Below are 27,755 nucleotides of genomic sequence, written 5' to 3' on the forward strand. Positions count from 1 at the left end.
AATTTGCGGACGACACCAAACTATTTAGTAGAGCTCGGACAAAGGAGGACTGCGAAGAATTGCAAAGAGACTTGGACAAACTAGGGGAATGGGCAGAGAGATGGCAGATGAAATTCAATGTTGGGAAGTGTAAAGTATTGCATGTGGGAAGCAAAAACTCGAGGTATAATTATGTGATGGGAGGGATGTTTTTGAATGAGAGTGCACAAGAAAGGGACTTAGGGGTGATGGTGGACATGACAATGAAGCCGACAGCACAGTGCGCAGCTGCCGCTAAGAGAGCGAATAGAATGCTAGGTATAATCAAGAAAGGTATTACAACCAGAACGAAAGAAGTTATCCTGCCGCTGTATCGGGCAATGGTGCGTCCACATCTTGAGTACTGCGTCCAGTATTGGTCGCCGTACCTTAAAAAGGATATGGCATTGCTCGAGAGAGTTCAGAGGAGAGCAACACGACTGATTAAGGGGATGGAAAACCTTTCATATGCTGAGAGATTGGAAAAACTGGGACTCTTTTCCCTAGAAAAGAGAAGATTAAGAGGGGATATGATAGAGACTTACAAGATCATGAAGGGCATAGAGAGAGTAGAGAGGGACAGATTCTTCAAACTTTCAGAAAATATAAAAACAAGAGGGCATTCGGAAAAGTTGAAAGGAGGCAAATTCAAAACTAATGCTAGGAAGTTCTTCTTTACACAACGTGTGGTGGACACCTGGAATACAATTCCAGAGGAAGTTATAGGGCAGAGTACAGTACTGGGGTTTAAGAAAGGTTTGGACAAATTCCTGCTGGGAAAGGGGATAGAGGGGTATAGATAGAAATTTACTGCACAGGTCCTGGACCTGTTGGGCCGCCGCGTGAGCGGACTGCTGGGCGCGATGGACCTCGGGTCTGACCCAGCGGAGGCATTTCTTATGTTCTTATGTTCTTATGTTCACAAACAAACCCTAAGATGCAAAACTCTGCAAGCAGTACAACCCTAGAGGAAAAGAAACAAATGCATTTCTTCCTGAACAGACAGCAGATGTAAATCAATCACAAAATAAAAAAAATAAAAGCATTCCCCCTACCGTTGTTGTCTCTCTTCCTCCATGCTGTGACTTGCCTTCTGGTCTGCCCTCTAGTGTTATCTTTGAGCCGGTCCATGGTGCGATCAATGCAGCATCTTCAGGCCGGCTCCCTGAGTGCTGCATTGCACAAAGCTATGGGCAGCGGCTCCTCACGCGCATCCCGTGCCTCATCTGGAAGCCTTCCCTCTGATGTTGCGATGTCAGAGAGAAGGTTTCCGGTTCAGGCGCAGGACACACGTAGGAGCCTTTTCCCACAGCTTTGTGCACTGCAGCACTCAGGGAGACGGCCCGAAGACGTCGCATTGATCGCACCATCAAATATAAACATACATACAATGAAAAAGGTCAAATGTAAACATACATACAATAAATGAGGTAAGCTCAAACTCAGCAAATGGAAACAATGCTAGGACCACCATGAAACAGTTTCAAAAATATACTTATTAAGAGCATTGAAATTCAGATAAGAGAGATTATAATACGAATGTCAGCTTAATACTTATGAAGCACCTTCTGGTAATAAGCACACATCAGAACATTCAAATGAAATAGTGAACACACCATTCAATTCATGGAATATTTCTAAATTTTGTGTTAGCAGCATGGCACTTCCTGGTCTTGCAGCACACAAACTGTTGTTAATATTATTAATGTTGGAATTACCAGATGTACAATGCTATACCCGTTAATTCGCTGTATGTACAGTTTCTCTTTATTGTATTTACAGTTTCTCTTTATTGTAAACCACTTCTCTTTATTGTAAACCGCCTAGAAGTCGCAAGATTGTTGGCGGTATATAAGAATAAAGTTATTATTATTATTATTATTAAAGTGCTAATGTTTTTCTACAATACAGGTTATCCTATAGCTGAGGGAACAAGTGCAGTTATTAGATGGGGACAAGGTGGGTGGTACAGACTAGAGATTGACATGGGAGACAAATATTTCCCCGTGGGAATTCATTTTACCGCCCCAGCCCCGCGAGTTCTTTTCCTGTCCCTGTCCCATTCCTGCAAGCTTTGTCCTCATCTGCACAAGCCACAAACACTTTGAAATCATAAGTAGCAACATTCTAGAGCTCAGATTGTGATGTCATAATGTCTCATTCCACCAATGCCTAAGCTCCGTCCTCATCTGCACAAGCCTCAAACACTTTGAAATCATACGTGTTTGAGGTTTATACAGTTAAGGCTGAGCTTACAGGGACAGGGACAGCAACAAAACTTGCAGGCATGGGGAAATTGAGTTCCAGCAGGGACGGGGAAAAATGTGTTCCCGTGCCATTCTCTAGTCTAGATTACGTTAGGATGAAGAGATGGGAGGCTAAACTCAAGGCATGTTGTTTATAATGCATCTCTTGACACTTCTTTGCACTAAAGGTTAACTGCCAAGCTGTATTTTCCCAAGAAACTTGAAATTGACTTCTTGAAGAACTATCAGGCTACAGAGAGGCATCTGCACTGAGGAAATACCTTGGACTCAATCTCTGTTAGTTAATACTAACTGATGCCCCGGCGTTGCACGGGTATTTAATTATAGCAATAACACTGTAAATGGATTCAAATAAAGATACTTTATAGTGGTGAATGAAATTATTTTTTACAGCTTAATAAAAAGTACAATATTCAAATTATAATGTGAAATATTTGACAAAATGAATACAATACAACTAACGCAAAACGTGATTATAAACAACATTTTTAGTTTCACCTCCTGGAGCAAGAACATATAAATTCTTGGGTGAACCCACCCTTGAGCAAGCAACATAGAGTTGTGGGCCGCGAGACCCCCAGAACATATCACCCCAGGTAGTGAGGGATCTGCATACCAAGTTTCGTTCAAATCGGTCAAGCCGTTTTTGAATTACTGTGAGAATGGCAGCTTTTTACATTTTTTCCATTGACATGAATGGGTGAAATCAGATTTTCTGTTTGTAGCTCCGCCCACGTGTGCAGGTGGGCCGCGAGACCCCCAGAACATATCACCTGAGGTAGTGAGGGATCTGCATACCAAGTTTCGTTCAAATCGGTCAAGCCGTTTTTGAATTACTGTGAGAATGGCAGCTTTTTACATTTTTCCCATTGACATGAATGGGTGAAATCTGATTTTCTGTTTGTAGCTCCGCCCACGTGTGCAGGTGGGCCGCGAGACCCCCAGAACATATCACCCCAGATAGTGAGGGATCTGCATACCAAGTTTCGTTCAAATCGGTCAAGCCGTTTTTGCGTGATCGCGGCACATACACACATACATACCTCCAATTTTATATATATAGATTGAGAAACCTTCACAGGATGAACTACGTACTGGGTTCCAAGCATTTGGGAAAAACAATTAACATCTCTGATTCCATTTTTAGGCAGAATAAAGACTTGTTTTCTAACTGGTCGTGGCAGCTATCTCATACAATATTTCCAGCCATAATTTTTTTCACATCTCCATTTGATGCTTCACCAGGAAAACAGATATACTGCTCCTAATTCTTGCTTTTTCAATATTTCAAATGATTCCTTTCGTTTTATCTAGTTTATGACCCGAAAGAGAAGAGCCCGCAGTGATTTAGATTCTAATATTACAAATTTATGCTTGTTTTGCAGGGGGCTCTTTGCTGGCAGCTTCACTGAGACACATTATCTGAAAGATGGCACTGCTGTCACTGTTCTGCATAATTGCACGGTAAGGTTTACATCTCAGCCCTCGCTATTGCTTCATCAAATAGAACTCTACGGATTATTGCCAGGCTGCCATTTAAAAGGCCTTATAAAAGAGCTAATATCTGTTTTCTTTATTTTGCATGAACAAGCTAGCTCCTTTGTTATCATGAAAGCATGCAGGCCCTAAATCTAGGGCTCCTTTTACAAAGGTGTGCTAGTGTTTTTAGCGATAGTGCGCGCTACCTGAAAAACTACCGCCTGCCCCTAGGGCTCCTTTTATGAAGCCGCGTTAGCGGCTTTATCGCACCTGACTTTTTAACGCGCACTAACCCCTGTGATAGCTGAAAGACTACCGCCTGCTCAAAAGGTGGCGGGAGCGGCAAGCGCGGTTGGCAAATTAGCACACACTATTACACGCGTTAAACCGCGAACTAGGCTTCGTAAAAGGAGCCCCTAGTCTTTTATTTTCTTAATCAAAATGAAAAAAGTAGGGAAGCTTATTTGATGTATTAATAAATTAGGAAGTCAAATTGGTTTGATACGATAGTATGTTACAAGACTTCTAAAAATGGTGGTTTCTAATAAATGATCTTACAAATGTAATAAATTATGCAATTTATATTGTTTTTCATACACTCAGAATTGTGTAATTCGACCAAGAGCTAAAGCTCCTATAGTCGAACCTACCATCCAATCACTGTGTATGAGAAGGTGAAAAACTGTGAATTCAAGTGCTATTCAAAAGTTAAAATCTAAATATTCAATGGCATAAGAAGTGATTTCACTTAGCTTTATGTGTTTTTCAGCAGGTCCCGTCATGGACCATGTTTTGATTGTCTTTTTCAAGGAACCCAAAGCAAAGTTTGAACAACTAAAATGCCAGAGTTAGTGATCGTGAAATTGGGTCACATAAAAGTGACAGAAATATTTGGGTTTGATTGAAAAGGCTAATTACTGTTTATAATTTGCAGCCTTTTGAAAATTTTAATTTAAGAAACCCTGTAAATTATAGCTAGACTCGTTGGGACTGTATCCAAATAACTTTATGCAAATAAATTGTAAATATAAAGTTATACATATATTCATCCACATTTCATGAATATGTGACAGTAAGCCTTAATTTTAGAATCCTTATTAGTGATTTACAAATATAAATACCGGCATTTAAACATATGTACATTGAATAAATGTTGAAAATCCAATTTGAGAAAACTGGGATTTAGCAGTTTAAATCTGCAGTACATGCATATGACCAGGGAGCAATGATTTGAGTGGGACTAGGATAGGACCACAAATTATGCATATATTCTCCATTCCAGAAGGAGAATTCACATATATGATCATTGTGATCAACTTTGGAATTTATACAGCGCTTTTTTTAAATAGGAAAAAAAAGCACCAATACTCATACAGGACAACCTTGGGGGCGGGTCACTATCTATGGCTCTGCCCCAACAGTGGCCACACCCCTTTTACCAGCCTTGTAGCATATTGAAAATATTACATCAGTCCCTGGAATGCCAGCATATCTCTTACAAAGAAAACATAACAAATGGAATTTTCTACACATTACTGTTCCCACATACATTTGGGGTTAAGATGCATACATTTTCCCCCACATGCAGCTTTTACAAATCTCTGCTCCTGCTGGACAAAAAAAAGACATTGGTGTTCAGTCCTGCATGTCATAAAACAAAAAAAAATATGGTGGAAAACCCAGGTGCACAAGAAAACTGTATGTTTTATTGATGACAGAGGCCTGACACAGTCACGTCTCAGCAAAGCCTGCAACAGGGGTATGTAAAAATCATATGTGTATGATGAAGAAATATTTAAAAAAATTTAATCATGTATAAAAACAAATCACTACCATGAACCATTGTACAGATTCAGTTTACCATACTGGTATTTTGTTTTCTTTTGCACCTGAATTTTCCATCTCAGTTGTTTCTTGCATCCTCTTTATTTTGCATATCATTACACATATTTTATAAGACACTCTGCACTTGGCAGAGCTTTATAATGGGAACTTTTCACATCCCACCTGGACATCTTAATTCCCCTCTCTATATCCTAACTAAAATGGCACTTCACATCCTACATCACAAGATAGATAAAACATAAGATCTAGCATACTGGGTCAGACGGTCCATGAAACCCAGAATTCTGGTTCTAACAGGTTGATAGAATAAGATATACCTTGAGGTTAGAGAGTGGAATTATTTCACATCCAGAGGCTAGAGAAGGGACTGATGGAAGGAATGACATATACCTAAGGGCAAGAGTCACTTTGATTATTCTGGGAGATGTTTTATCCAGGAGACAGAGATCAGACATGCGGAAGGAACAAAATCTATCATAAATCCTTTCTTTTCCATGATTGTGTGGCTGTAGCAGAATCTGAAAATTCAGTTAACATCAAATAATTCATCATTCCTCACAGAATCACTGTGTTTTGTGTGACCCTTCTGCTCTTCCTATCTGAAGGCGCAAAACTTTTTGCTCTGCCATCATCCCTAGGAGAGAAATGTGGGACCATTCTCCTCTCCCCCAGTATGGGGAGGTGTTTGGACCTATCTCATCTTCCCCAGTGTGAGGATGCCATAAGCCGGAAGTCATTATGCCATTGTATAGATCCATAGTGAGGCCCCACCTGGAATACTGTGTGCAATTCTGGAGGCCACATTATCGCAAAGATGTGCTGAGACTGGAGTCGGTTCAGACAATGGCCACCCGGATGGTCTCGGGACTCAAAGATCTCCCATACAAAGAACGGTTAGACAAACTGCAGTTATACTCGCTCGAGGAGCGCAGAGAGAGGGGGGGACATGATCGAGACGTTCAAGTATCTCACGGGCCGCATCGAAGCGGAAGAAGATATCTTCTTTTTCAAGGGACCCACGGCAACAAGAGGGCATCCGTGGAAAATCAGAGGCGGGAAACTACGAGGTGACACCAGGAAATTTTTTTTCACTGAAAGGGTGGTTGATCGTTGGAATAGTCTTCCACTGCAGGTGATTGAGGCCAGCAGCGTGCCTGATTTTAAGGCCAAATGGGATCGACACGTGGGATCTATTCACTAGGCAAAGGTAGGGGGAGTCATTAGGGTGGGCAGACTAGATGGGCCGTGGCCCTTATCTGCCGTCTATTTCTATGATGTGAATAGACTGGTCTCTTCTTCTCCAGTGTGGGGAGATGTTTGGGCTTTTCTCTTCCCATCCCCCAATGTCGAGAGGTGGTTGGAATGGTCTCTCCTCCAGGGTGGGGAGGGGTTAGGACTAGTCCCCAATATCAGGGACTGGGCCTGTTGATATGCTCTTTATGGTCTCTTCCATCACAGAAGCCCCCTCAATTCCCAAATTTAGGAATTAATTAAATGACGTTACCATTGACACTTTAAGTGCTGGTATTCTCACATCCAGCTTGTCATTGGTTTGAAATAATGGGAAGTAATGTTTGCGCATAAATGTGAAAAATCTCTCTAAGTGCTAACCTGTTATTTTGTTTGAACATAAGAGTTGCCAGTAAATGCTGGCATTGTCATCTTGAAGCAGGGACTTTAGACCATTTATTATTCTATTGTCCATTTATTATGGAATTTTGGAAATCAATTTGGAGCCAGATAAATTGCTTATTAGAAAATCATGTGGCGTTAACATAAGACACAGTATTATTTGGCATGGCGATGAGGGCCAAGAGCCAAATAACCTCTAATAATAATAAACTATTGCTCATTTTGACAGGAGTTGCCATACAACAAATAACACATAATTGGAAAAGCTGGAATAGACTGAACTTTAGTTTTTGGTGGAATTCAGTATGCCATATTTATAAAATGGAAAGAACATTAGCCATTCAAAAAGAGAATTTTAATAAATTTCAGGATGTGTGGAGGCCATTATCAGAATATTGTAAAGAATAAGTATATATTTTTCTTCCCTGTTAAGTATAAATGAAAAATAGGGCCGGGGGAGGGGGATTTTATTATTGAAGACAATGATTTTATGAAATATAAAATGAAGGGAGGGAGGGAGATAAATTTAATTTGACAAAGATCAATTATAAAATCTCAAGTGAATTATCTATGTTACAATGTTAATATCAATATTGATGTACTTGATGTAAGTTATAAAATGAATAAAGAATTTTTTTTTAAAAAAGAGTTGCCAGTATCCTGTTTCCAACAGTGGCCAACTCAGCTCATAAGTACCTGACAAGATCCCAAGAGTAAAACAGATTTTATGCTGCTTATCCAAGGAATAAGCAGTGGATTTCCCCCAAGTCCATCTTAAACCTTTTTTTAAACTATGCTAAGCTAACTTCTTTCATCACATTCTCTTGCAACAAATTCCAGAGTTTAATTACACGTTGCGTGAAGAAATATTTTCTCAGGTTTGTTTTAAATCTACTACTTAGTTGCTTCATCGCATGCCCCCTAGTCCTAGTATTTTTGGAAAAAGTAAACAAGTGATTCATATCTACCTGTTCCACTCCACTCATTATTTTATAGACCTCTGTCTTATCTCCCTTGAGCTGTCTTTTCTGGAGGCTGAAGAGCCCTAACCACTTTAGTCTTTCCTCATAAGGAAGTTGTCCCATCCCTGTTAGTTTTGGTGCCCTTCTCTGTACTTTTTCTAATTTCAATATAGCATTTTTGAGATGTACACAGTTTTTCAGGTGTGACTGCACCATGGAGTGATACAAGGGCATTACAACATTCTCATCTTTTTTTTCCATTCCTTTCCTGATACTTCTTAACATTCTCTTTACTTAGCTGCTGCTGCATGCTGAGCTCGTAGTTTCAACGTATCCTCAATGATGACACCTAGATCCTTTTCCCGAGTGATGATTCCTAACATGGAACCCTACATCACATAGCTGTAGTTTGGGTTTCCTCTTTCCCACATGCATCACTTTACACTTGCTTACATTAAGGTTACAAAGGTGCGTTAGGGCCTTAATGCACGGAATAGCGTGTGCTAAAATGCCCCCACACGCTAGCCGCTACCGCCTCCTCTTGAGCACGCTATAGCGTGCGCTAATCCGGTGCGTGCACTAAAAACGTTAGCGCTCCTTTGTAAAAGGAGCCCTAAATGCCATCTGCCATTTTGATGCCCACTCTCACAAGGTCCTCTTGTAGTTTTTCCACAATCCTCTTGCAATTTAACAACTTTGGGTCATCAGCAAATTTAATTATCTCCCTAGTTATTCCCATCTCTAGATCATTGATAAATATGTTAAAAAAAACAGATTCCTAGAGTATGCCTAAATTTACCTTTCTTCACCGACAAAATTGATGTTTCATCCCAACTCTTTGTTAAATATGGACCCCTGAAAAGTAAAACAATGAAGAATGTGTTGAGGGAAATGTGGAACGGAGATTGCTTGTGCCCTTCAGAGGGCATTTTTTGTTCCAGGATTGACAGTTTGTCATCACTTTCTGATGTGATTACATTATGATAGAACATTAGACTAAACAAGCAACACAATCATTTTGGACCCTAGTTTTATTTACACTGAATGCTCGATCAGTTGCTGCTCTTTGATCGTCCCAGTGAGCGCAGTTTTTCTGTGTATTCCAGCTGCTCACCCTGGGATATTTTATCACTCTGTTGCCCTTGAATGTGAGCTCAACATGGTGCCGTCATCCGCAGAGAGCTGCGGAATCTGTTCTGAGTCATGTGATAAGGATCATCCAGTAGGATTCCACACATGTACCAACATCTTCTTTAACATTTTTCAATTGCATACAAAATACCGTTGCTTTCAGAACATCAATAATAAATGATATGAAGTGCCTAGAAAAATCTAAGATGTCTCGTTCCCACAGGCAGCATGAATAATAAACTGAGCTGCCTTTCCCAAAGCCCAGGCTAGAATCTCTTTTTGCTTTCAAGTGGTTCGCCATGGTAACAGCTCTGAGTTGTATAATTATAATTTTTCTTAGAGCACAAAGAGGATTTAGTATGATTTAGAGGTAATTCAAACATTTTCCTACTTGAGGGCGGCCTAAGTTAATTCAATCATATTCCACAAATGAATAGAATTTTTTTTTTTTAAAGTGATGTAGCTATCATGTCTGGCAGTTGCATGCTTCCAGACATGAGTAAGTCAAATGTCTTTGATTTGGCTTGGAGTGCAGATTAAAGATGTACAACTGCTTCTCTCATTGATTACTGCAGTCCTTGGGTGCTGCGGAGCTCTGATGTTTCCTGTGGCGTTGCTATGCGAAGACAGATGTCAAAGATGTGTTACCAAGACATTCACCCATTATCTCTTTGTAGCATGATGAGGTCTGGCAAGGATTTCCCTCTGGATAGAATGGTTTTCACTCTTTTCTCTAGCCACCATGTGTATGTCTCTGTGGGGGAGCCATCTTTCTAAGGCCATACATTTTTATACTTGTACATATTGATCAGGCTTTTAAAACTTTATCATTTTAGTCTTGAACATAGAAAAAAGAAAACTTAGCTCTCCTTGAGATCAGGATAAACATAAGGCACTTTTTCCATTTACTCTTTCGGTCAGACTAAGGAGGTAATTTTAGAAGGTATAAATATACTATATATGTAGCACACTTCTGAGTGGTTTATAAGGAAAGCTGCTATTTAAATAGATATAGATAGATATAGATACTCATGTATGCAGATGGCACATATAGATTTGAAGGCAGTTCTCCTGATATTCAGTGGCATGTGGAGTCAGAGCTGCTGACTGCCATGGGCTGAATCAACCCTGGCTATTTAATACTACGTCATCTTTTTATCTGTGATCTAGAATGTACTGTAATTTCTTCTACACTACACCCGATTTAACCGATCGAGTTGACATGTATTACCTCTGTAAAATGCATTATCTTCTATTATATGTAATATCTTCTGTAATAAGTATTATCTTCTGTGAAATTGTAGTATCATAACTCATTACTGTTCCTGTAACTTACTCTTATCCTGAAATGTAATTCTACTGGAATGTCCCAGATATTTTCTATATTGTAATCCGCCTAGAACCGCAAGGCACAGGCGGAATAGAAATCCCTAATGTAATGTAATGTAATGTAATTAGCAGTCACTTAGAACCAGGCACTGGCCAATATTCAAACCAGTGCCCGATTAACTTTAGCTAGGGTTACCAAATTTTTACTAAAATTTTTTTTTTTAAAAAAGGAGAGGATATAGAAACATGATGGCAGATAAAGGCCAAATGGCCTTTATCTGGGCCATTCTGCCCATCCGCAGTAACCATTATCTCTTCCTCTCTCTAAGAGATCCCATGTGCCTATCCCAGGCTTTCTTGAATTCAGACACAGTCTTTGTCTCCACCAGTTCTTCCGGGAGACTGTTCCACACATCAACCATCCTTTCTATAAAAAAGTATTTCTTTAGATTACTCCTGAGCCTATCACCTCTTAACTTCATCCTATGCCCTCTCATTCCAGAGCTTCCTTTCAAATGAAAGAGACTCGACTCATGCCGATTTACGCCGTGTAGGTATTTAGACGTCTCTTTCATATCTCTTCTCTCCCGCCCCCAGTCCTACCTCATTCTGCCTCCCAACCCCAGCCCCACACAAACCTTGTCTCTTTGGGGCCGCATCTGGAGGGCATCTGCGAATGTGACGCGATGACATCACGTGCATATGTGCATGCGTGTGACATTATTGTGTCGCATCCATGCATGCTCAGATGCGGCCCCAAGCTCAATGGTTTTTAAAACCCAGACAAACTGTCGGGTATTAAGAACCCATCCGGAAAGAGGGCCTGTCCAGGTAAATCCGGACCTCTGGTAACCCTAACTTTAGCACATAAAGTTAGCACAGCCTTTTTGCTATCCAAACTTTACGCATTAACCTAGCCAATTAGCAGACTGAAAATTACCATTAACTGGCTAAGTAGGCGCTCACTCATGTTCCACCTCCAGCCCGCCCCATCCTATCCAGTTAGGCGATGGCTGGTTAGCAGCAGTATTCAGCAGAACTAATCGATTAAGTGCTGCTGAATATCAAGTTTGATTTAACATAAGAACATAAGCAATGCCTCCACTGGGTCAGACCTGAGGTCCATCATGCCCAGCAGTTCGCCCACGCGGTGGCCCAAAAGGGCCAGACTTGTGCAGTAGCCCTCTATCTATACCTCTATCCCTTTTTGATATACCGCCTTTCACACAGGTTTTAAAGCAGTACACTTCTCCCTCCATATTCGCTGTGATAGGGGATTAACAGAACCGCAAATACAGAAAAACCGCGAATAATTTTTTTCATATGTTATTTGCTGTTTTCTATTAAAAACCATCGTGAATATGGTGAAACTGCAAATAACATGGTGGGAGACCTGGCCTGTTCCTGAAGGAGAGGCAAAAAACGGTTAAGAAATTGCTAGGAATCAGCAATTTTCTCTGCAAACGCTTGGAATCGGCAATTTCTCTGTGCAAGCTGATGTAATTTTTTTGGGGGGGAGCCAGCAAGCTAAAAAACATGAATAATTGAAACTGCGATTGCTGAAACCGCAAATACGGAGGGAGAAGTGTATACAACAACAACAAAAAAATACAGAACAATGCAATACATGTTCCTGGGTGCTCAGAGTAGGAACCTCTCCTGCCCAGTTAAAACCTTTTGAATATTGGGTGGAGTGTGTTCTGGGTAAGGTTTGGATGGACCTTAAGGGAGCAATTCTATAAACCGGGCACTAATGTTTACAAACCAAATAATCATGTACATGATTAGAAAAGTGGCATCTTACTGCGGAGGCCTACGTTTTTAAAGGGCCTAAGCATGCCTACATTGTAGGCCCTGCTCAGTTCAGTTGTCAATCAACTGCTTGATGCCGCTTATAAAATCCCACCTAGTGATACCTAGGCATACTTAGGCGTCCTAGAGGTAGGCACTGGTATATTAGGCCAGTTTTTATTTGACCTAATTTACTAATGCTTAACTCGGATGCCCTGTACTCTTGGTCACCTGCCCACAGATGCCTTCCTGCCATGGCCTAAGCGCAAGAAGGCGCATGAGACACCCCCTAGATCTATCTCTACTCAATTTGCCCCAGACTGTGTCTCAGACCCACATCTGTTTTCCAATGCCGAAGCTTTAGGTTTGGCTACCTCTCTTGTGGGAGTCCCTGGATTGGTACTCCATGCGCACATTGAACTAACTAAACTTGCCTGTGCTCTGGCCAAAACCATTAATTTGACCTCCTCACTGATTACAGCTCTCACTCAGGAAACGAACAATCTAATGGGGGGTTGCTGCTTGTTCTAGTGGAATTTTCTGGACAACAGTCAGACACTGACAGGAAAGTATGGCTTGACAGCTCAGATCCCACTACAAAAATTCCCCCCCTGCCCACAAATTAAAAACAAAAACACCCCGATTCCTCCCTCCCACCAGTCCCCCCACCCTGGACCATTAGATGCCTCATGTCCCCCCAACACTTTAAAAAAAAAAAATCGGCAGGAGGGATGCCCATTCCTGAGCCAATCAAAGCCTTAGGCTCCTGCCCAATGCAACCTAGGATAGGGAGGGGCCTTAAGCACCTGAGTCAATCAGGGCTTTAGGCCCCTCCTAGTGCTTCCCAGGATGCACCGGGAATGGGAAGGCCTTCCATTTTGAAGACACAGGCCTGCTGGCAGGAGGGAGTGGGCATCCCTCCTGCCGTCCTTCTACTTAAAGGTACAGGGGGGTGAGAGGTTAGGTTGTTGAAGAGTGGGTGACCCCAGCAGCAGGAGAGAGTGGGCATCCTTACCAAGGCACAGGGTTGTGGGTGGGTGGTCCGAGCAGCAGTGACCAAGCAGGAGGGAGTGGGCATACCTCCTGCCAACCTTGTACAGAGTAGGCATCCCTCCTGCCGATCTTGTACAGGGTGTCATGAGGGCTGGGCAGCAGCAGGCGAGGAGGGTGTCGGCAGGAGGGGGTCCTTTCCTTCTGCTGCTTTCTCTGCTGGTCAATCAGCTGAGCTGGCAGGACTCGGGGAGAGCTGCTTCTCAGTTGATCAGGGCAGGGAGAGCAGCCTTCACAGGAGGGAGGAGCTGTACCTAGCGATTACACTTCTGAGCAAGTGCCAGGCACAGTTCCTCCACCCTTTACCAGCTATTCTCCACATAAAGAGTGTGCATATAATTTGCAAAAAGTAGTGCAAAAAAACTCCAGTTAAAGGTAGCTGAGAGTCTGCTCATATGGAAGAAAAAGCCGTGGAGGGGCATAATCGAAAGGGACGTCTAAGTCCGTTTACGTCCATCTCGCAAGTCGTCCAAAGTTAAAAAGAGCCTAAGACACATTTTCAAAAGAGATGTCCAACTTTTTTTCTTTCTAAAATCATCTAAGTATACGTCCTGCCGATCTGATCATCCAAGCCGCTAAATCGTCCATCTTTATACCACATTTCCATCCAACTTTCCGTCCAAGTCCAAATCGCCTAGAACAAGCCCTGTTGGACATGGGAGGGGTCTGCAAAGTGATGGATTGAACACCCAGACATGCCACCTAAATAGTGGGGTACCTTACAGGGCACTGCTGTGAACTTCACAAAAAGGGTGCCATGGCTTCTCCTCCCTACAGCTCCCTTATAGGTGACGGTGAGCCCCCCATACCACCTCCAGAATCCCCTAGACCCACTTATCTACCACCCCAATAACCCTTATGGCTGCAGGAGCCACTTATATGCCAGTAAAAAAGGGTTTTGGGGGGGTGTATGGGGCAGAGCACATGTTTAAATATCAATGCAGTGATTACAGGGGCTTATGGGCATGGGTCCTCCTCTCTATGGGTCCCTAACCCACCTCCAAGACGACTTAAGTTGCCTCTGGGCTGGACGACTAGGCTTTCCTATGCCAGGCGGCCAGGTGATGATGGTCTGGAGGCTGAAATTTAAAGTTGTGAATAAAATTTTTATGGGGGTGGGGGGGTTGATGATCACTGGGGTAGTGTGTGGGGGTCTGTGTTATGTGTTTGCAGTGCTTATCTGGTGACTTTAGGTGGATTTTTGTGACTTAGACCATGTTTTACATGGTCTAAGTCACAATGTCCAAGTGCCGTCGATCCTGGGCTGTATAACTTTCGGTTATACATGCTGTACTACTAAGTCTAAGCCGGCCCACGTCCCACCCAACTCCCACCTTCGACATGCCTCCCGAAACGCCCCGTTTAGCTTTGGACATTGAGCGGCACTATGAAGGCCTAGGTCGTTCAGAAATACATCCAAAACCCGTTTTTATTTTCAGCGCTTGGACGTTTTTGAGAAATGTTCGGCCAAGTGCCGACTTAGGCCGGTTTTTGGACGTTTTCTCTTTTGATTATGAGCCTCTCAGGTTTTATCGGCAGAGCTCAAGCTCAAACCACCATCATTGACTAAAAAACTTCCATAGAGTGACAACTCGCTGTTGAGGTTTAAAATAATTGAGGACTGAGATATTTTGTAACTGAAACCACTGTGAGTGTTTAAAGCAGTCTATTAAAATGCCAACGTTTCACGGCACTAAGCTGTTTCTTCAGTGCTAATGTGACCTTGCTTGAATTTTCACAGAGAGACAGTGTCAGTAAAAGAAAAATAATTTCTTCGATGGCATTTTTTACCGTGTGTTGGCCCCTAGGTAATAGACTCAAGTCTAAAGCATACTCTCCTTCACATGGAGTTAGGCCTGTCCCTGCTCTGTTTATATTGTAGAGAACAGGTACTATATTCAGCCTTATATTTCATGCAATTAGTCTAAATCACAGTTCTTCAATCGCCGGTCCGCAGAAAATTCCTGCCGGTCCACGCAGGGCCGGCGAGATTGATGAGCTTCAATTTCCTGCAGGCCGGGACGCATTAGAAGAAAGGCCGCGGCTGGAACGTATGCACGCTGGGAGGAGAAAAGAAGTGATGCCAGACTGCAGGCGCAGGATGGAGAGAGAAGAGGGGAAGTGCTGAATGGAAACAGGAAAAGGTGGTGCTGAATGGGAGGGGAGATGTTGGCGGGTAGGACAGGCGAAATGTTTCCAAATGGGATAGTTTTGCACATTAGCATAACAAAAATAAAAAATTATTACTCAGCTAATAGAGGGAGAGCACACCAGCGTATGTTGATTTACAAAAAAACAGGGAGAAAAAAAGCCTCAAGTTCAAAAAGCAATTTCCTGCTGGTCCGTGCAGGGCCGGTGAGATCATGGGGAGCCTCCAACAGTGACTTTCCCCCCTCCCAGCAGATCTCTGTACTTACCAGCGCAGCATTTCACTAAGACAGCCTTGGGGCTTTTGCTGAGTTATGGCTGCTTCTGATGGTGCAACTTTCTCTTTCCTCAGAGGCAGCATGACCCATCAAAGTGAATCGCTGCGCTGGCAAGTACGGAGAGTTGCTAGGAGGGGAGAAAGCTGGGAAGCTGCTGGGCAAGGGAAAATAAGGCTGCTGGACAAGGGAAAATAAGACAAGGGAGCTGCTACTGGACCTGGAGGGAAGGAGAAGGAGAGATGCAGCTGGGAGGGGAGGAGGGAAAGGAGTCTGGGAAGCTGCTGGACAAGGGAAAATAAGGCTACTGGACAAGGGAAAATAAGATAAGGGAGCTGCTACTCGACCTGGAGGGAAGGAGGAGAGATGCAGCTGGGAGGGGATGAAGGAAAGGAGTCTGGGAAGCTGCTGGACAAGGGAAAATAAAGGGACAGCTGTTACTGGACCTGGAGAGGAGAAGGAGAGATGCTGCTGGGAGGGGAGGAGGGGAAAGGAAGAGAGTTACTGCTGGACAGGAGGAGGAAAGGGAGAAGGAAAAAAGGAAGGAAACAGCTGGCAGGGAGATTAGAGACGGGGAAGGGGAGAGACAGGCATGAGAAAGTAGAGAGATTGATGATGGGAAGGGGGTCATAAGAACATAAGCAGTGCCTCTGCTGGGTCAGACCTGAGGTCCATCACGCCCAGCAGTCCGCTCATGCGGCGGCCCATCAGGTCGAGGACCTGCATTGTAATCCTCTATCTGTACCCTTCAGGAAATCATCCCATCCTCTATCTATACCCTTCAATCCCTTTTTCCTTCAGGAAATCATCCAATCTCTTCTTGAAACCCAGTAGCGTACTCTGTCGTATCACACCTTCTGGAAGTGCATTCCAGGTGTCCACCACCCTTTGGGTGAAGAAGAGCTTCCTAGCATTGGTTCTGAATCTGTCCCCTCTCAATTTTTCTGAATGCCCTCTCATTCTTGTAGTTTTTGAAAGTTTGAAAAATCTGTCCCTCTCCACTTTCTCCATGCCCTTCATGATCTTATAGAAAGTGGAGAGGGACACATTTTTCAAACTTTCAAAAACTACAAGAATGAGAGGGCATTCGAAAAAATTGAGAGGGGACAGATTCAGAGAGAAATAAGCAGAGAGGGACAATGATGCTAGATCTGCTATAGGAGAGATAAAAATGAAGAGAGCAGTGAAGCTGGAATGAATCATGTAAAAAAGAGAAAGGAAGGTGCAGGCTGGATGGAAAGGGGAGAGGGTCATAGAAAGAAGACACATACCATATGGAAGGGGGAGAGGGCAGACAGTGGATGGAAGGGGCAGATGCTGGAAGGAAGAGAGTGAAAAGAAGATGAAACCAGAGACGACAAATGGTAGAAAAAAATCATTTTATTTCTATTTTGTGATTAGAATATATCAGATTTGAAATATATATCCTGCTAGAGCTGGTGTTAAGACATAACTGAGGACTGCAAAGCCCAGGCAGTGGCTTAGGGTTCTCTCTGACCAGGAGGCAGTTGCCCTAGTTGCACTCCTCTAACACTATTCCTGTCATGTGTGACTGCGGTGTTCTGTTAGCATGATATTTCTGTGTAGCATTCTGTAATAATTTGGCTTATTCAGTTTTCTTGATAGTAGAGGGGATTTATGTGAAGGGGAGGGGAGACAGGAGTTTTGTTGATCCTTGCTCTGTATTATTTGTATTTATAAAATGACAATTGTACAGAATATTGTTTCTTTTTATACTTTAATAAAATACATTCAATATAAAATCATAACTGAAGCTTGTGCGGATGGGATCAGATGGTTTTCGGGGACCGAGCTCGCGGAGACGGGGCGGAAACGTTTTTTTTAAATTTAAGTCTAGTAGTTTGCCGGTCCACAAAATAATTATTTTATTTCCGCCGGTCCATAGGTGTAAAAAGGTTGAAGAACACTGGTCTAAATAACAATTCAGAATGAAGATTTAAGCTCTTCATTTTAGGCTTTGTCTTGTCATGGTTATGGGTTTTCTTTAGCAAAGCACAATGTTATTTAGAACTCTGGCTATGTGAAACTAAAAGCCATGAAAACCATGCTGTAACACTGAAAAGATTAATTGGTATGGCTAAATGCGAATGAGATGAATAATAAAAAATAAGGCAAATTGTGATGGCTGTCATGCTGAAAGTTGTATGATAAATTTCCTGTGCAATGATGTTTTCTGTGTAAAGGTACGAGCATTCAAAAAGCACTGTGAAGTCGATGACAGGATCATTTCTTCGTAGTCAGTCACATAATTGGGAATGTAATATACCCTTTATTTATCAATAAAATCAACCTTAACTTCAGATAGATATGTTATCTTTATTGATTAAGTGTTGTAGTAAATCTGTCTCCTGACTGCCAATTGCAGTTAGGTTATTAAAGAAATGCAATAACCAGTCAGAACACAAAAGAATGACTGTTTCTCACATTTAAGCACTTTGCTGTATCAGATTCCACTTCTCTAGATAATAATTTACAGATTTTTCAATGTGATATATATTCAGAGCTGGCGTAACCTATGGACCAGACGAGGCTCTGACCCAAGGCACTGGCACTAAAGGGCACCAAATGCCTGCGCCAGTGACATCACCAGCCCATAAATTAAGGTAGGCTAGGCATTTTTTTTTTTTTAGTTTTGCAGGCTTGACTAACCCCCCCTCCCCCAATGGAACTAGCACCGCTCCCCAAAGTTACCAGGTCTGCGGTTTTCTCGCCCAATTGGGCTGCTTTGGAATGCTGGCTGCAGAAAATTTTGAGCAGCTGTGGGTTGTGGATTTTGGGGCTGGTTTTAGATTTTTGTGCGGTAATTTGAACCGCATTATAGTACAGCTTGTGTTGGATGGGAAGGAAAAGGAAAGCTGTGGACTTCATGGTGGGCGACCTCATGAGTTTGATGGTACGATAGAGTGGTGGGGGAAGGGTTTGAGGGAGAGGTACGGATCGCATACAGGAAAGAGAGTGGAAGCAAGAGGGAGGGACGGGAGACCACAGGAAGGGAAGACCAGTTCACAATTTGCTGCTCTGGTTGGCATCGTGCCTTCCTCTCTGCCAGGACCAACCTACTTCCTGTTTCTGTGAAGGAAGGACCAAATGCCAATCAGAGCAGCGAATTGCGAACATTGCACTGCCAACTGCAGTGATAAAGGGAGGGTGGGAGGGGGAGAGAAATGCTGCACTCGATTGGGTGGAGGGAGGGAAAGAGAAGAACGAGCAGGGAAGGGAGATAAGATAAAAGGGAAGGAAAACAGGGAGTGACAGGAAGGAAGAAAAGGAGATGCCAGGGCATGGGGCAGAGGGAAGGAAAGGTGATAGAGATGCCAGAGCAGGAAGAAAGGAGGGAGGGAGGGAAAGGAAAGAGAGGAGATAGCAAAGTATGGAAGGGGAGGGAGAGATGGAAGGGGAGGAGAAAGAGTTGCCAGGGCATGGAGTGATGGAAGGGAAGGAGACTAAGATGCCAGCCTATTGGGAAGGAAGGAAGAGTGCGAAAGGAAGGAAAGGAGATGCCAGAACATGGATGGAGAAATTGAAGAAAAGAAGAAAGAGATCCCAGGACATTGGAGAAGTGAAGCAGCTGCTAGAACATGGGGTTAATTGGGGTGGGAAGGAGGAAAGGAAAGGAGAAGGGCGAGATGCCAGAGCATAGAGAAGGAAAAGAAAAAAAAGAGAGCAGTCGCTGGATGGAATGGAAAGTGAAGAGAAGATGAGGAAAGAAACCAGAGCTGATAAAAAGTAGAAAAATAGTTTTTTTGGGGGTGCTTAATAAAGTAGTATTGAAGCTGTATTGATAAACATTTATAAATAGAAAATGGAAATATGATAATCTTTTTATTGGACTAATTTTAATACTTTTCTTAACTAACCTTTGGAGACCAAAATCCCCTTCCTTATCAGTGGTGTACCAAAGGGAGGGAGGGGGAGCAAGGCAGGGTAGCAGTCCACCCTGGGTGCAGCTCCTAGGAGATGCTACTCTAATCACTTTTTATATTGGGGGGGGGGGGGTTAAAAATGATCACCCCAGGTGTCACATACCCAAGGTATGCCACTGTCTGATCTCCTCCCCATAGAGTATTAGGGAACCTTCAGATCTGTGGAGCAAATTGAATCCAATTAGAAAGGGTTGTTTTGTGTCTGTGAATTTTGCTTTATATCTGTGAGTACATTCGAATGCCACTTTGTGGAGACTGTCCCAACTGAAATTAGTTGGGCTGAGAACTTTCAGCACTCCCTAAAAAAGTGGGTTGTTTTTGGGATGCTTTTTCAAGGTAAATAAAAACATAAGAATAGCCTTACTGGGTCAGATCAATAGTCCATCAAACCCAGTAGCTCGTTCTCACAGTAGCAAATCCAGGTCCCTAGTACCTGGCCAAAACCCAAAGAGTTCCATGCTGCCGATCCAGGGCAAGCAGTGGCTTTCCCCATGTCTGTCTCAATAATAGACTTTGGACTTTTCCTCCAGGAAATTGTCCAAACCCTTTTTAAACCAGCTATGCTATCTGCTCTTACCACAACCTCTGGCAATGCGTTCTAGAGCTTAACTATTCTCTGAGTGAAAAAAATATTTCCTATTATTGGTTTCAAAAGTATTTCCTGTAACTTCATCGAGTGTCCCCTAGTCTTTGTAATTTTTGATGGAGTGAAAAATCGATTCACTTGTACCTGTTCTACTCCACTCAGGATTTGGGCGGGATTATATAAAAGTATCTGGCAGCACTGCCACTCCCTCTTCTTTCTAAAAGCCGCTACCCCTTCCCCGCCTTCCCAAATCCAGCACTGTTTTCTTTTTTCCTTCCCCTTCCCTCCCCTCAGGTCATCAAACCTTTTTCTTTAGAAGCCACGCAGCAAAAACAGGCTTCCTGATCCAGTACTGGATCCTTCCCTCTGCCACGTCCCGTCCCTCTGATAAAACTTCCTATGTACGTGAGGGCAGGATGCAGCAGATGGAAGGATTTAGCACTGGCTCAGGCAGCTTGTTTTCACTGCAAATGACTGCCCCGGGGGAGTGGAGGGAGAAGAGAAATGAAAGTTGTGCTGAGCTTGGGGCAGAGCGAGGGAGGGTGGCTTTAAGACTCAGGGGAGCTTGAAAAAAGGTGATGCTAGACGAGGAGGGTGGTTAATAAAGAAGGTGGTGCTAATCTCGGATGGGGCTTGAAAAAAGGTAGTGCTGAACTTGGGGAGGAGCTTTAAGAAAGAAAGTGGGGTTGAAATTGGAGGGTTGAAAAAACGTTGATGGTGCTGCTGGTCTCAGGGGGGATTGAAAAAAAGGGTGGTGCTGCTGGTTTCGGAAGGGGGTTGAAGAAAGATGGTGGTCCTGGACTTGGGGGAGAGGGGGGTTGCTGCAGCCTGTCCCTGCCAATGCTGTGCTGCCCTGCTCTGCTGGCTGCCTCCTGCTGCTCTGCTGTGCCACGTGCTGCTGCTGCTGTGCTGCCCTGCTGCCTGCCAGGTAAGGGTCCCGGTCTCTCGGTCTTAGTCCTGAGGGGGGATAGAAAGTGTTGTTAGACAGGGAGAGGTAGATAGGATAAGGTAGTGATTGCTTTGAAAAATTACATGGACAGATTTCCTACCCCCATTTATACAATTCAAAACATAACTTTTAATCTCTGATATTATTATGGCTTTCTAAATTAAACAACTGTGCTTAGGAAGTGGTACAAAAAAAATCAGTATACGGACCTAAATTCATTAATGAAAGACAAATTAGACCTGTATGAAAGATAAAAGAAAAAATGCATCCTAGTTAATAATGCAAAACATTCAAATATGGTGCTAATTCTAGATTGATTCTTACATAGTTTCAAGAATATTTATACACTTCACAGAATTCTCCAGTACCCTTATATCTACTTAAGAACATAAGAATTGCCATACTGGGACACACTAAAGGCCCATCAAGCCCACTATCCTTTTTCCAACAGTGGCCAACCCAGGTCCCAAGTACCTAGCTAGATCCCAAGTAGTAAAACAGATTTTATGCTTCTTATCTTAGGAATAAGCCGTGGATGTCCCAAGCCATCTCAACAATGACCTATGGCCTTCTCTTTTAGGAAATTATCCAAAGCTTTTTTAAACCCTGCTAAGCTAACTAATTTCACCGCATTCTCCAGCAACAAATTCCAGAGTTTAATTACACATTGCATGAAGAAATATTTTCTCCAGTTTGTTTTAAATCTACTACTTAGTAACTTCATTGCATGACCCTAGTCCTAGTGTTTTTAGAAAGAGTGAACAAGCGCTTCAAATCTACCCTTTCCACTCCACTCAGTATTTTATAGACCTCTATCATATCACCCCTGAACCATCTCTTCTCCAAGCTGAAGAGCCCTAGCTGCTTTAACCTTTCCTCAAAGGGAAGGCATCCTGAACCTTTTATCATTTTAGTCACCCTTCTCTGGACCTTTTCTAATTCCGCTATATCTTTGTTGAGATACGGCGACCAGAACTGCACACAGTATTCGAGGTGCATCCGTACCATAGAGTGATACAAGGGCAATATAACATTTTCATCTTTGTTTTCAATTCCTTTCCTAACATTCTATTTGCTTTCTTAGCCACCGCGATACATTGAGCTGAGGGTTTCATCATATCCTTAAAGACACCTAGATCCTTTTCTTGGGCAGTAACTGCTAATGTGGAACCCTGCATCATGTAGCTATAGTTTGGGTTCCTCTTTCCCATATGCATCAATTTGCACTTGCTCACATTAAACATCATCTGCAATTTTAATGCCCAGTCTTCCAGTCTCACTAGGTCCTTTTGCAATTTTTCACAATTCTCTTGTGATTTAACAACTTTGAACTACTTTGTGTCATCTGAAAATTTAATTATCTCAATAGTTATTCCCATCTCTAGATCATTGATAAATACTATGGGCTCCTTTTACGAAGCCACGTTAGCGGCTTTATCGCACGTACCTTTTTATTGCACGCTAGCCGAAAAACTACTGCCTGCTCAAGAGGAGGCGGTAGCAGCTAGCACAGCCGGAAAATTAGCACACGTTATTACGTGCGTTAAACCGCTAATTCGGCTTCGTAAAAGGAGCCCCATCCATAATAATAAAAGGCTAAGCGCGCATGCGCTTTTCAAAAATCGTGATTCCTGGTGGCGTGAGGTGTGCTTCTGTGTCACGCCTCACGGCGCCTGCGCTAGCTGGAGACGCATGTTCCAGAGACTCCTCCCTCCCGCTGCCGCTGCTCTTCAAAGCAGCCTGCTGAGGTTCGCCAGCCGCTGTAGCCAACCTCGCAGGCCGCTCTCCACCTTCCCTATGCAGATAAAAAAGGAAATCCAGGTAGGATGGAGGCTGCGATCGGCAACGACTGCTGCTACTCCTCCAGCCGCCTAGTTCCTCTCCGCCGGTTCCGGACAGCAGCCCCCTCCACCCCGTCCTGATTACGAGGGAGACCATGCAAGGGGAAGGGGAAAGGAAGGAAGCGTCTCTAGCACCCGTTAATGTAACGGGCTTAAAGAGCTAGTATGTTATAATTTGCTTTGCAACAATAAATGTCAAACCATATTTTCTTTAGTGTGTGGAGAAGAAACAATTATATAGACAGTTTAAAACATTCAGAAAAGCATTACCTTTTTGTTGGGCAAGACTAGAACAAGGCACTGAAAACTAAAAATTAGAATATATTAGATTGCAATATAATTTAGAGGTTATAATCCATTGTAAAGTTAAAGACGTGAGGAATTTAACATTTTCCCAAAAGACCTTAGTAAACAAAACAGTCAGTGGTTCAAATTTCTGCTATCTTTCTGGCTCATGGGACCCTCGACCACCAGAGGGCATCCGCTGAAAATCAGGGGAGGGAAGTTTCATGGCGACTCCAGGAAGTACTTCTTCACCGAAAGAGTGGTGGATCATTGGAACAGACTCCCACTCCAGGTGATAAAGGCCAGCAGCGTGACGGATTTTAAGAAAAAATGGGATACTCTTGTGGGATCTTTAAGGGAGTAAATTCAGGGGGGGGATACTTGGAATGGGCAGACTTGGTGGGCTATAGCCCTTTTCTGCTGCTTTTTCTATGTTTTCTATGTTTCTATGTTTCCATGTTAGGAAACCCGCAACCCTTGTTTTAAAAGCTGAGATGAAAACCAAAAAGTCTCAATATATCAGAGCACGTTTCAAAGAAATAACCCATGTGTGTTAATTTCTCATTTTTTACTTCTGTTCTCACTGCAGTCAAGAAATTAGGAAGTCAAAAAGCAAAAGTTATAATATTTGGACTTAGTGCAGACTTAAACTGATTATATAAACCCAGAATATTTCTAATTACTATTTTTTTTATTTGATGAGACAGAGATCAAAAGGATTTCCTTAAATCAGCTCTGATTGAGATGGTAGTATAAACCTCATATACCCAGATTTAATAGTGGGGAGAGATCATCAATTAGACAACACTATTATAAATCAAACATCAAATTTACTTCCACCTAATAAATAAGCATACAATTATAATTTAGTTTAGTTTATTTCTAGTCCACCTTTATTCAAAGCAGAATACAAGAGTATACATACTGTATGTAATAAAACAATTAAAATACATATATACTACACTACCAAATGACAAAAATCTGCTGTCCTTTAAGGCCCAATACATTACCAAATAGCATATTTCATGTTACAGAGCAAACAGTTGCTTAAATTATTACATAGATTTCAAAATTCCGATTATTGCGGCTTAAACAACAAGAAAGAGAAAGGATATGTCTTCATTAAGTAATTCCCTGTTTGAACAGTATAATACATTTCCCAGAATTCTCAGGCACTAACAGAATGTGAAAGCTCAGTTCCTCTAACAGGCAGATTAAATAAAGAAATACACTCTATTTATAACTCAAGCTATCACACATACACAGTCCCATGCAAATACAATATTCTAAATACTGACATGCAATCTTGTGTAATTACAGTTTTAGACAATGAAACTATAACTCAAGATAGTTCATCATAACGAACATTGATTCATAAACTCTAAAGGCAGTTTACATTCTTTTCCCAAGTGCAGCAAGCAAAGCATTAGCAGACCAGATCTATAGCATCCTCTTTCTTACCCATTCATACTGTTTTGCTGTGATTGATATAGGAAACACTTGTAGAGCACTGTGAAGGGTTTGGGGAAGCTGGCTACCAGCCTGTCAGTTACAACTAGAAGCAGGAAGGGGGAAAAAATCGGAACTCTAATCCAGAGTGGTGATTAAAAGAATCTGGAGGCTGGACTCATTTAGAGCACTGGTCTTTGACCCAGGGGCCACCGCATGAGCAGACTGCTGGACACGATGGACCACTGGTCTGACCCAGCAGCGGCAATTCTTATGTACTTATGACAACTTAAATTGAGTACTCAAAGAGAAATTTTTTTTTAAATTCTGGATCTTCTGCCTACAGATATCCATTAGATGGGAATCCTTCAGGATTCCCTTAAATTACTGATCTGCCACATAACCTTTGTATTTTGTCCAGTGGCGTACCAATGGGGGGCAGGGGGCGGTCTGACCCGGGTGAGGCGCCTTGGCGTCCTTTTGTAAGAAGCCTGATCGGTCGGGTCACACCCTGATGTAGCCTATCGGTGAAACGCTGGCCTCGTCGGTGTGCCGATCAGCAGAAGATAAATGGTTTTTCCTCTATCAGTTTTACAAGTTGTAGTGAAGCACGGTTTAAATGCTCATACGTTCAGTATTTATTGAAGGTTTTTTGCCAGTGAGGTTACCGCTTGACCACCATTTACTATCCACTTCGTTGGAGGTGGGAGGGCCCTTTCCGAGGCTTTTTCCTTCATTTTTATCTGACATTGAGTTTTCTCTGTTCTTCACTCCACTTTTTGAACATTCTATCTGTCCATATTGAAAGTGTTTTTTGGTTATACATTTTATTTTCAATATATCTGAGTTTTTTGCTGCTATACATATGCTAGGTACGCCACTGATTTGGTCTCCAGTTGCACCCTGTCAGCTTGGGTTGTGACCTCTTCTAAAGCTGCATTCAGAATCAGAATCTCTCCTTCTCATACACTTAGGGCTCTCCTATGAGCGTCGGGAGCAGGGCGGGCCATTCAGCGCGGCTCTCTGCGCTAAAAAAACTGCTAGCGCAGTTTAATAGAAGAGGGGGGCGAGCCTTTGAATTAATTTAGAAAACTTTTAAAAGCACATCTGTTTTCTTGGAATTTTTGTGAATTAAAAAAGAAATATTAGACATTGTTAAGATTTTTGAATGCTGTATGTCTTGAAGAGTGGTATGTTTTAATGTTATATCTATTCTATGTATGTATGTTATAAACCACTTAGTGCTCCTTTTACTAAGCTGCGCTAGCGTTTTTAGCGCACGCTAACCCCACGCTCCACAAAAAATATTAACGCAAGCTCTATGGAGGCGTTAGCGTGTAGCATGCGCGGCAGTGTAGCACGTGCTAAGCGTACGCTAAAACGACTAGCGCAGCTTAGTAAAAGGAGCCCTTAGATTTGTAGTTTATATAAATTTTTCATTAATTAATTATTCATATCAGTATCTTCCACTACAATGTGGGGCTCATTTTCAAAAAAGAAAAAGGGCCAAAAAGGGGCAGATAGATGTTTTTCTTGCCAAACCCTTTCAAAACCTATTTTCTAGACGGATTTCTATGCTGTTCATCCACAGTTTCTCTATATCTCAAGGGGATGTTAGAGGTGTGGTAAGGCGGGACTTGTGTAGGCTTATGACTTGGACATTTTTCTGTTATCTCAATACAAGCTGAATATCTTCAAAGATCATAAGCCACACAAAATGATATTCATAAATTTTCAATACCAGAAAACAAGTGCTAATGCTCTTCAATATATGACTGTGGAAGAGACCTCAGTGCTTCTCAGGAATAACCTGTGAAACTATCTATGGCATTATGCGTATTGTCATAGAGAAATACATCCCTGGTCTCATCTATTTCCGCTGCCAGTTCACTATTTTCACTTAATTTTATCACTCTTTATTCTTTTATCACTCTCTTAATTTTCAAAATATTATCTTGTATAAAAAAGAAGAAGAGGGAGCACTTATCTTAGTAGTTTCTTCTGGTAATGTGAAATCACTGCAGAATGCAGTTTGCAAAAATCTAGCGCGATAGTAAACTATCTCGCTTAAAGAAGTTGGTCGTCTTTTCCAGAGTCAACCTCTTTCCCACAAAGATCTTCGCCCTACGGCTGCATCAGGGGATTATATTAAAGTACGAGCTACCGCTTCAATGATTTCCTGTATTTCTCTATGACAATACGCATATTGCCATAGATAGTTTCACAGGTTATTCCTGAGAAACACTGAGGTCTCTTCCGCAGTCATATATTGAAGAGCATTAGCACTTGTTTTCTGGTATTGAAAATTTATGAATATCATTTTGTGTGGCTTATGATCTTGGACATTTTTCTGCCATAATCAAACATTTTTGAATAAGTCCAAGGCACAGTTTGGACGTTTGGGACTAGACCGGACATGTGCCAAAAAGTAAATCTCGTCCAGAATTTGCAATCACTAAAGCTCTATTTCTTTTCCTTATATTTAGGATCACTGCTACTACCATGGAACTGTAGAGCGCTACCCTGACTCTGCCATCAGTGTCAGCACCTGCTCAGGCCTCAGGTAAATGTCTTGAACAGCTTGGCAAAGCAGCCCACTAACAGCTCCTTCTTTATGAGTTTTTCTTTATCATTTCCTTTCTCACAAATCACAGAGAAAAGCAAGGTGACATCTCAGCAGGGGAACATGTCTCGGGGCCAGACCATTGTGTCAGTGATCAGAATAGTAAAGAGCAATTTTAGAACTGTCACAGAATGAAAGACATCTGAAGTAG

The 27,755-nt window shown here is 42.3% G+C and overlaps 1 protein-coding gene across 2 annotated transcripts in view; it reads left to right on the forward strand.

The window, feature by feature from the left end:
* Nucleotides 1-27,755, forward strand: part of ADAM12 (ADAM metallopeptidase domain 12) — a 711,117-nt gene that overhangs the window by 401,151 nt on the left and 282,211 nt on the right. For both annotated transcript variants that reach the window (XM_033941188.1, XM_033941189.1), the window contains exons 4-5: nucleotides 3,671-3,749; nucleotides 27,468-27,544. In XM_033941188.1, the coding sequence (XP_033797079.1) occupies nucleotides 3,671-3,749; nucleotides 27,468-27,544 (156 nt within the window). The remainder of the gene's footprint in view (nucleotides 1-3,670; nucleotides 3,750-27,467; nucleotides 27,545-27,755) is intronic.

This window comes from Geotrypetes seraphini, chromosome 4, assembly GCF_902459505.1.
Source record: "Geotrypetes seraphini chromosome 4, aGeoSer1.1, whole genome shotgun sequence".
NCBI classification, from domain to species: Eukaryota; Metazoa; Chordata; class Amphibia; order Gymnophiona; family Dermophiidae; genus Geotrypetes; species Geotrypetes seraphini.